The 10,816-nt window shown below is 40.5% G+C and overlaps 1 protein-coding gene across 2 annotated transcripts; it reads left to right on the top strand.

The window, feature by feature from the left end:
• Positions 1 to 1,916: 1,916 nt before the first annotated feature.
• Positions 1,917 to 8,954, top strand: LOC122768344. 2 transcript variants are annotated; one of them, XM_044024274.1, is made up of 2 exons: positions 1,917 to 8,575; positions 8,892 to 8,954. In XM_044024274.1, the coding sequence occupies exon 1, from the start codon at positions 3,917 to 3,919 to the stop codon at positions 7,973 to 7,975; it is 4,059 nt and encodes a 1,352-aa protein (XP_043880209.1). In that variant the 5' UTR covers positions 1,917 to 3,916; the 3' UTR covers positions 7,976 to 8,575; positions 8,892 to 8,954. The 2 variants fall into 2 exon arrangements, with proteins under 2 accessions (XP_043880209.1, XP_043880210.1); XM_044024275.1 differs by lacking the exon at positions 8,892 to 8,954 and having other exon boundaries at positions 1,917 to 8,337; positions 8,439 to 8,638.
• The last annotated feature ends 1,862 nt before the right edge of the window (positions 8,955 to 10,816 follow it).

The raw sequence follows: 10,816 nt of genomic DNA, 5'->3' as shown, positions 1-10,816 counted from the left end.
TACTTAGTCCAGTAGTGTATGACTCTTGGACTACTTATTTAAAATAAGGTTTTTATACCATGTTGAAGTAGGTCGAAATTGACTTAATCATGTCCTCTGTTAGCTATTTTGACAGGGGATTACTCCAAAAGTACACAGTAAAAGTACTTCGTAATATTCACACAGGTAGTCTGGGAAGTACTTAGTGCAGTAGTGTATGACTCTTGGACTACTTATTTAAAATAAGGTTTTTATTTCATGTTGAAGTAGGTCGAAATTGACTTAATCATGTGCTCTGTTGGGTATTTTGACAGAGGATTACTCCAAAAGTACACAGTAAAAGTACTTCATAATATTCATACAGGTAGACTAGGAAGTACCCAGTGCAGTAGTGTATGACTCTTGGACTACTTATTTAAAATAAGGTTTTTATTCCATGTCAAAGTACGACAACATTGACTTAATCATGTCCTCTGTTTTGTATTTTGACAGAGGATTACTCCAAAAGTACACAGTAAAAGTACTTCATAATATTCATACAGGTAGACTAGGAAGTACCCAGTGCAGTAGTGTATGACTCTTGGACTACTTATTTAAAATAAGGTTTTTATTTCATGTTGAAGTAGGTCGAAATTGACTTAATCATGTCCTCTGTTGGGTATTTTGACAGAGGATTACTCCAAAAGTACACAGTAAAAGTACTTCATAATATTCACACAGGTAGTCTGGGAAGTACTTAGTGCAGTAGTGTATGACTCTTGGACTACTTATTTAAAATAAGGTTTTTATTTCATGTTGAAGTAGGTCGAAATTGACTTAATCATGACCTCTGTTGGGTATTTTGACAGAGGATTACTCCAAAAGTACACAGTAAAAGTACTTCATAATATTCATACAGGTAGACTAGGAAGTACTCAGTGCAGTAGTGTATGACTCTTGGACTACTTATTTAAAATAAGGTTTTTATTCCATGTCAAATTACGACAACATTGACTTAATCATGTCCTCTGTTGGGTATTTTGACAGAGTATTACTCCAAAAATACTTCATATTACGCTTGCAGGTAGTCTGGGACGTATTTAGTTCACTACTTTCAAGTTTTCACTTCGTTTCTTCTTCTTTTTTGTGAGTTTTCTGACGGAATCGTCTGTTTCGGTGTGTGTAAACAGAGTTTAAGTAAATAACTAAATAAATAACTTCCATAACGCCGGAGTGTTGTTATTGCTCTCCGGGGATGCAGCTTGACGATACTCAGTCCCAGCAGCATGAATCTTGAACTCCTCACAGTCCCTCCCAGCTTCTCAATGCCGTTTCATTTACGATTACCGTAAACGTTTGTAAATTCGCGCACTAGAAAACAACGTGCGGCTGATTTGACCAGGCACTCGCGAACCACGGCTGGCGTGACTGCAGTTCCATGCTCCATCTGCCACGGCCCGATGCACAAGAAGGCAACAACTACGGGATAACCAGGTTCCCAAAATGAAGGTTGCTTCAAAAAAAAGGACTTGCTAAGATTGTTTCATAAGAAAATTAGAAGAAGTGTTTAAGAGACTGTGCCTAAAAATAAGATATTTTTCGTTTATATTTGAAAAAAAAAAAGAAGAAATAATTCCTTTATTTACAGTTTTCCTGTTGAATTGTTATTCACAAGATTTTATGTTTATGTTAACTAATCTGCACATTGTAAATATCTGTGATTTTCAGTAATAGCAGATTATATTCAAGCCATACAATGATTGTTTACAACTTCATACCTGTGATTTAAGTTAAGATTCTGAAGTTACATTTTGAGAATAACTTATAACATTACGTTAAGTTATAGTGCTATAAATTGAAGGCATAACAGTAATCTTGACTAAGATTTACTAAAAGTAACTCACACATTAATTTACGATAAATTCTACGTTAAAGGCAATTAAGATAAACCAAAACAAACTATGGCAGAGTTTGAAGTTAATACAGGAGTCAATGAAGATTCTAATGAAGAACAACTCAGTGCAGATAAGCAACCACAAGCAGCTGAAAGCACAGCAGATGATTTACCAACACCCTCACAAGAGCCTCGTAAGACCCATAGAGTCCGTAAGTTAACGGAGAAGGGCCAAGAGCTACACGATGAGCAAATAAAGAAAGCTACATATCGTTTCAGTGTGAGCTATGAGAAGTGGAAAGCTATTATCAAGGATGCTCAAAAGGCTATAGATGGTCAATGCTCAAAGGATCTGCTGCAAGAACATGTTGCTGAAGTAACAAATGCTGTAAATAATGTAAATGTTGCCTATGTTGAGTTGAGACGCATTGAATCTCCTGATAATGACACAAGACGTAGAATGGACACGTGTGAGGCAGTAACAAGAAAATTCACAGATGCTGCAGAATGTTGCCCAAGCCAAGCAAAGGTGGATAGTCTAAGGTATGAACAAATATGGAAAGAGACAGACTCTGTATTCAAATCAACAGCCTCAGACAAAACAAGTGTCAAGTCACACTACTCTAAGCTTTCATCTCATTCAAAGGTCTCCTCCAGACACTCCAGCAGACACTCTGCTAAGACACAAGATGCAGCTGCTGAAGTTGCTGCCAACGAGGCCACCTTGCAAGTTCTACTAGAACAAGAAAATCACATTAAAGAAATTGAAAGACAAGAAGCAGAAATTGCACAAAAACAAAGAGAGCTAGAAGCAAAACGCAGAGAGGTAGAGCGGCTAGAAACTGTCAAAAAGCTAAACGCAGCTAAGGCACGACAGCAAGTATATGAACGGAGTGAATGTTCAGATGCTGAAATTTACAGCCTGCTTCATCACAGTTCTGACCAAGAAAAAGAAGTTAAGCCTAAAAACAATGACTCACCCACGAAAATGTGCTTCTCACCACAAGTTGTAATCCCTCCACAAGAACTTAACGCAACCGATCTGGTCAAAACATTCGCAGAGATTCTTAATGCAAGTCGTCTTCCTGTTCCAGAGCCAACTGTCTTCAGTGGAAACCCGCTTAGATACAGTGATTGGAAGATCTCCTTTCAGACACTTATTGACAGAAGAAGTATCCCTGCTGAAGAAAAAATTTATTACCTGCGAAAGTATGTTGGTGGAGCAGCGAAGAAAGCAATAGAAAGTTACTTTCTACTTGGCTCGAAGTCAGCCTACAATGCAGCATGGACAGTGCTTGAAGAGAGGTATGGCGATCCCTTCATCATAGCAAAAGCTTTCAGAGACAAACTCGCGGCATGGCCGAAGGTAAACTCCAAAAGCAGTGTAGAACTACAAGAGTTTGCTGATTTTCTTTGCAGTTGTAGAGCAGCTATGTCACAGATCAAAGGACTCCAAGTGCTTGATGATTGCAATGAAAACCGAAAGATGCTTGCAGAACTTCCAGACTGGCTGGAGGTGGAATAGAAAGGCTACAGAAGTGCAAGAAAAGAGTCACACATTTCCAAGCTTCAGCCATTTTGTAGACTTCATCTCACGTGAAGCAAAAATCGCATGTAACCCCATAACTTCCCTCTATGCTCTTAAACCAAGTGAAAGCGAAAAGACAAGGACACCAAAGGACAGAAGCCACGGTGCAAAGGTCCTGGCAACTAAGTCAAATGAAAGGGCAAATGCAAGTTGTGTCTATTGTGAGAAGGCAGGACACAGCCTATTGAAGTGCTGGAAATTCGCCAATGAGAGTATTAATGAGAGGCTAAAGTTTGCACAAGAGAAGAAATTATGCTTTGGCTGTCTGAAATCTGGCCATCGCTCCAAGGATTGTGAAAGTAGAGAAACGTGTGACACGTGAGAGGAAGCATCCAACATGTCTCCATGACAATCGAACTAAAGAAGAGAGAACTCAGAAAAGAGATTATAAATCAAAGAGCAGTGATAGGACAAAGCAAAGAAACCCAGATAGCTTACAACAAAACAACAATGCTACACCACCAACAAGCGAAGCAATGTCTAATAGAGTTATGCAGAATGTTAGAGACACTCACACATCCTCCATCATTCCAGTATGGGTGTCAGCTGAAGGTGAGCCAGAGCATGAAGTTCTTGTGTACGCACTCCTTGATACGCAGAGTGACACAACGTTCATCCTTGAAGAAACGGCAAAGGCTCTGCATACTACAGGTGAATGTGTTCAGCTAAAGCTTACCACAATGTCCTCAAGAAACCAAGTTGTGTCCTGTCGCAAGCTCTCTGGTTTACAGGTACGAGGATTTTACTCAAGCAAGATTGTTCCTCTACCAGTAACATATGCAAGAGACTTTATACCAGCAAATCGAGATCATATTCCAACACCTGGAACAGCTAAGGCATGGCCTCATCTTGAGCACATTGCAGATGAAATCACTCCACTTCAAAGTTGTGACGCTGGCCTTTTAATAGGTTACAACTGCCCTCAAGCACTCGTTCCCCGTCAAGTTGTGCCTGGTAAAGAAAATCAGCCCTTCGCACTAAAAACTGATTTGGGACGGAGCATCGTGGGATTTGGCAATCCATGTCTTGATTATGGAGATACTTTTGGAGTAAGTCACCAAGTCATTGTGAAACAAGTGGTGCCAAACATTCAAACCTCTTCAAGCCTTACCAGTGAAGTTCACTATGTCTACCGAACACAGATAAAGGAAATGGTCTCACCTGCAGATGTTATCAAATTGTTGGAGTCGGATTTCGTCGAAAGAGCAACAGAAGACACAAAGGTTTCTCAAGAAGATCTTAGATTTCTTACAAAAATGAAGGAAGGCATTAAGCACAAAGAGGATGGTCATTACGAGATGCCACTCCCGTTCAAGAGTGAAAGGCCTAACCTGCCAGATAACAAAGCATGTGCCATTCATCGTCTCAAATGCTTGGAAAGAAAGCTGAGGAGAAATGAACAGTACTATATAGACTACAAGAAGTTTATGGAAGAAATTATTGCTCATGGAGATGCAGAAAAGGTCCCAGAGCAAGACATTGACAAGACACCGGCTTGGTACATCCCACACCATGGGGTGTACCATCCTCAAAAGCCTGGGAAGATTTGTGTTGTCTTCGATGCCTCCGCCAAATTTCAAGGAACTTCATTAAATGACCATCTCCTGACTGGCCCAGAGCTGACAAATACCCTGCTCGGAGTCTTGTGTCGTTTCCGAAGAGGTCCAGTGGCATTTATGTGTGATATTGAGCGCATGTTCCACCAGTTTCACGTCTGTGTCAGTGATCAAGATTACCTAAGATTCTTATGGTGGGAGAATTGTGACCTTAACACTTCATTTGCTGTCTATCGGATAAAAGTACACCAATTTGGTGCGGCTTCCTCCCCAGGTTGTGCTAATTACGGCCTCAAGCACCTGGCAATGGAAGGAGCTAAAAGTTTCATTGCGGAAACCATCAAGTTCATTAAGACCAACTTTTATGTTGATGATGGATTGGCAAGTGTTGACACTGAAGATCAAGCGATACAGCTCGTCAGCGAAGCACGCCAACTCTGCGGTACAGGCAGACTTCGGTTGCACAAGTTCATCTCCAATAGCACCAAAGTTCTAGCCTCACTTCCAAAGGAAAAATGTGCTGTAGCTGCTAAGGATCTGAACATGGTGCTCAGTGAAGTACATATAGAGAGAGTGCTTGGCGTACAATGGTGCGTAGAATCCGATGAGCTCCAGTTTAGGGTTGTTGTTAAAGAAAATCCACTCACACGCAGAGGAGTATTGTCCACAGTCGCTTCTGTGTTTGATCCACTTGGATTTGTCTCGCCATTCATCTTGCTGGGGAAGCAGATCTTACAACAGATGTGTCAAGATAAGCTCAGCTGGGATGACACCCTACCTGACAGTCTTCGACCCCAGTGGGAATCCTGGCTGCTCAACCTGAGAAACTTGGCAGATGTAAAGATTCAAAGATGCTACACTCCTTCAGACTTCAAGGCCCAGCATTACGAGCTTCATCATTTCTCTGATGCAAGCACGTCTGGATATGGTATGTGCACCTACCTCAGAGTAGTAAGCGAGTCTGGTGAAGTTCACTGTTCCTTGGCGATGGGAAGATCAAGAGTTCCACCATCGAAAGTAACAACCATACCACGGCTTGAGTTGTCAGCGGCAGTAGTTGCTGTCCGCACCGCTGATATGCTGAAAAAGGAACTGGAAGTTGAAGTCGCACAAGAAACATATTGGACAGACTCTAAGGTTGTACTCGGATACATCAGCAATGAAGCCAGAAGATTCCATGTGTTTGTTGCAAACTGTGTAGAACGCATCAAACAAAGTACAGAGAACACACAATGGAGGTACGTGGCTTCAGAAGAAAATCCTGCAGACCACGCCTCGAGAGGTCTTACAGCTGAACAACTTCTAGCCTCAAACTGGTTTAGTGGCCCAGACCTTCTCTGGCAGAGAGTCATAACCAGCGGTGAAATCAAGGTGGGAGAGCTATCAAGCAGTGACCCAGAAGTCAAGAAAGTTCAGGTTCACAAGACACAAGCTGAAGAACAAAGGTCACTTTTAGATCGCCTACACAAGTTTTCCGACTGGTCAAGAATGATTAAAGCCATCGCCAGACTCAAGCGCCTTGTGAGAGAAGTAAATGACCAAAGATCTAAAGATCCAAAGATGCAAAGATCCAGTGAAGTAAGCGATCTACAAGAGAGAAAAGAAGCAGAGTCAACAATCATAAAAATGGTTCAAGAAAAGGCATTCGCTCAAGAAATACAATCTCTTCGGCATCACAAAGCCATTCAAGACAAAGTAAAGAAGTTACAAAAGTTCTGTCCATTCCTGGACGACCAAGGCATCCTTCGAGTCGGTGGACGTTTAACACATGCAGCTCTACATTTCAATGTCAAGTATCCTGTAATCCTGCCAAGAGACAGTCATGTGTCAGCATTACTGGTCAAGCATTATCACGAGAAAACATACCATCAAGGACGAGGAATCACCATGAATGAGCTTCGTGCTAACGGATATTGGATTCTTGGATGCAGCAAGGTTGTTTCATCTCATATCTACAAATGCACAAAATGCAGAAGGTTCAGAAGATGTCCTGAGCAGCAAAGGATGGCAGATCTTCCAGAGGAGCGTATGGAAACCACACCGCCATTCACTTACTGCGGAATGGACTGCTTTGGTCCCTTTTATGTTAAGGAAGGCAGAAAGGAGTTAAAGCGCTACGGCTTGTTAATCACATGCATGTGTTCCAGAGGAGTACACATCGAGATGCTTGATGACCTCACCACTGATGCCTTCATAAACGCCCTACGTGCATTCATCTCTATCAGAGGCGCAGTTCGCCAGATAAGATGTGATCGAGGCACAAATTTCATTGGTGCAAGAAATGAGTTTGTTGAAGCACACAAAGAAATGGATCAAGGTAAGCTTGGAAACCTGGAAATTGAGTTTCTCATGAACACTCCTTCGTCAAGTCATATGGGTGGTGTCTGGGAAAGACAAATTCGCACTATAAGAAGTGTGCTAACTTCAATCTTGGAGCAATCAGCCAAACAACTTGACAGCTCCTCGCTAAGGACATTCCTGTATGAAGTCATGGCAGTGATAAACAGCAGGCCACTGACCACAGACCAACTTTGTGATCCGTCAAGCCCGGAACCTTTGACGCTGAATCACATACTGACCATGAAATCCACAATCATTTCCCCACCCCCAGGAAAGTTTGTGCAGGAAGATCTTTATCTCCGCAAAAGGTGGCGTTGTGTTCAACTCCTCACCAATACATTCTGGACAAGGTGGAAAAGGGAGTATTTGTTGAATCTACAAGGCAGACAAAGGTGGATAAAGGAACATAGAAATGCCAAAATCAATGATATTGTCCTTCTACAAGATGAGATAGCTTCACGGAACCAGTGGAAGTTGGCAAAAATTATTGACGTGTATCCTGGAAAGGATGGAAAGGTGAGGAAAGTGAAGATGCTTGTGAGTGCTGCAAACCTGGATGAAAAGGGAAAACGGATCTCCAAACCTGTTCATCTGGAGAGACCCATTCATAAGACGGTTGTTCTGTTAGAAGCTGATTAAAGATGCCCAACTTCACTGCCAAAATATAGGAATAAATAGTTCATAATTAATTTACTCAACTTAAAGACATAAAAGGTTAATTCATAAGCCATTCACTAGTTCATAAATAATAATTTGTTCTTTAAAAATCACAAGTGATTTGGTGGAAGTGTAACAGTCTATCTTTCTTTCCTTTACTTTTGCGCTATTAAGTGTTAAGGTAGACGGAACAATTATGTTCATATTTTTTTGGTTCCGCCCGACCCTTAATTGGCTGCGCACCAAGTTAGAAGAGGCTGCAACAGCGGCACCTGTAGCAGTTCTACAGATCTAATTCAAAGCAAGGAAGAATATTTAGCCCCTCGTGGATGTCAGCTCACGAGGTTTGTCCAAGTTTATTTGTGTACTTTCTATTTTATTGTTTTATTATTTCACAATGCTATGTTTTAATATGTATTCTGTTGTGTTCGTTTTTTGTGACCAGTTCTCACGGGTTGCCAAGATCATAAGGAATAAACCCCGTTTTTTTTAACTACATCGTGTCTAAGCTAAATCCTTGAGGGTGCTACAGAGAGCATGCTAGCAACGACTTCAACTAGCGCCCTTGGAAAGCGGAATGAGGTATGCTGACTGATTTTATGTATTAATCATATTATTTTATGTATTAATCGTATTATTTTATGTATTAATCATATTATTTTATGTATTAATACAATTAGCGGTGTGTTTTTTTTTATTCACGAAAGGAAAGTGTCATTGTTTAATTTGTGTGCACGTCAGGCTCAAAAGCAGTATGTATTTTATTTGTGAACTTGGATTTGTTTATTTCATTTGGTAATTCTTTTAAAGCCTGTTCAAAATGCCTTGTACTTGGTTAATGTGATTCATGTGTGAATACGATTTAATGGTGAAACTACATTCTGTTTTTAATCTGTAGTTTTCACGGTGTTTATGGTGCGTGAGAAGAACGAGAGGGAAATAAAAGGACACCCGTTTGAAACTCGCTGCATCTCGTATTCATTCAAGTCCAATTACTTCAGTTTCTTAAAACCACAAAGTTGATTGGGAGGATATAGGTTGTGTATATGTGTGTGTGTATACATATATACTATATATTATATGCATCTTATATTCATATTTTATATTATATTTTATTTATTTGTGTCCTGACTAGGCAGTCCAGTACTATGTTTCTGCATTGATTTGTAAAATATGTAAATATTAGCATTTTAGCAGTAGCTTCCAGGTCATGTGGCCTAAAGAGACCAAATGAGTGTACAAACGTAGTACTAGACTTCCTAGTCAGGACACACCTCTTTTTATTCCATTCCACTCCATAAATGATACCTCGGAAGTCAAGAGCGATGTGTTGGACTTTGAACAAGGTGTGTTCGTGCACCTATCTCAGAAGTGTGCCCTTTGATCTGGACTGAATGTTGAATTTCCAACCAGAAACCGTTTTCACCGCGGTGGACGGAACGATGAAAACGCTCGTGTTTTTCTTCTTTTCTCTGGGTTGTTTTGGAGCAACACAACAGGATGAGACTAAAGGTAAGGAAACAGCTATAACTGGGAACATGAATGTCTACTAAAACTAGACCATCTATGTAGTATATAATATTCCAAGTAAGATTTACACAAGTTACACACACAGTTGTCATCAGTAAACAAAGTAGCTCTCATTCTTTAGTGTTTATCAACTGTTTCCTCCAAAAGAAGTCACTTTTCATCTCATAATACTCTAATGCAGGGGTCACTAACTACATTTGTCTGAGGGCCAGAATTATATTGGACAGTCACATTGGGGGCCGTACCCTTAAATAAAATGAAATAAAAATAGAGATATTTTGCCTCAACTCAATTCAAGTAAACTTTATTTATAGAGCACTTGAAAATCACAGCATCATAGCATATTAGATCAAATGTTTTCCAGAGGCAAACCCTTTAAAAAATAAACGAACAGTCCGTTATAAGTTTAAGCTTCATGCCAAAGGTCAGAGGTCAATGAAATAAAATGCTCTTTGAAAAAAAATAAAACAAATCTCTTTCCTGCATGACAATAATATACAGGAATTCATTCAAAAATACAATACTGTTAGAATTTTAACAGAAATAAAAGTGGACTTAATAAAATTGGAACAAACATGACTAAGCGAGCACCGAAAGAGAAAGTGTAGTGAGGAGAAACTGCAGATAAAGTGTCCGTGTTGAACCCTCTCACCATGAAGAGTGTGCCACGCCCTGGTGTGTGTGTGTGTAGGGACACAGGGAGAGGGAGAGGAGAAATAAGTGCGAACTTGTGGCTCATGTATTTTTTTTATATTTTATTTTATTCGGATTCGGCCCACGGACCGCCAGTTGGTGATCACTGCTCTACTGGCTAGAAAAGAAACCACAACCAATATGAATTTAAATTTTTATTGATAATACTACAACCATAATAATAATAATAGAAAGAAAAATCTGACTTCTATTATAGCTCATTGTGAGCATCAACAGTCTCTTCATAGTGCTGCTCTTCAGGATGTCCTGACCAACACAGACAGGTAAAACAAGACCATCGTCTTTCCCCAGTCTCTCAGATCCACTCCACAAAGTGAGGTACGCTCTACAAAACAATGAGCACAACGTTAGCGATGCAAAGTATCTGTGCTTACAGTACCATAGATGTAAATAAACTGTAAAGATGCTAAAGTTAGCTCAGCTGGCGCTACATGTCAACAGGGACAAACGTCGCTCACAGGTGGCGGGGGCACCGGCACCGGCCGCCGCCATCAGCCGGCTTCTTGTTTTTACAGACATGCAGGTATTTTCCCTTGCAGCTTCCCTAACGAGCTTCCCTCGTTACTCTGCAGAGCAAGA

The sequence above is a fragment of the Solea senegalensis genome, linkage group LG4, assembly GCF_019176455.1.
Source record: "Solea senegalensis isolate Sse05_10M linkage group LG4, IFAPA_SoseM_1, whole genome shotgun sequence".
In the NCBI taxonomy this organism is placed as follows: domain Eukaryota; kingdom Metazoa; phylum Chordata; class Actinopteri; order Pleuronectiformes; family Soleidae; genus Solea; species Solea senegalensis.
Note: the sequence above shows the minus strand (reverse complement) of the source record. Positions and strands in the feature narration are given on the sequence as shown.

What these genes read in the sequence shown, in the direction of transcription:
- LOC122768344 (XM_044024274.1), top strand. Translation starts at nt 3,917, where the DNA reads ATGTCTAATAGAGTTATGCAGAATGTTAGAGACACTCACACATCCTCC.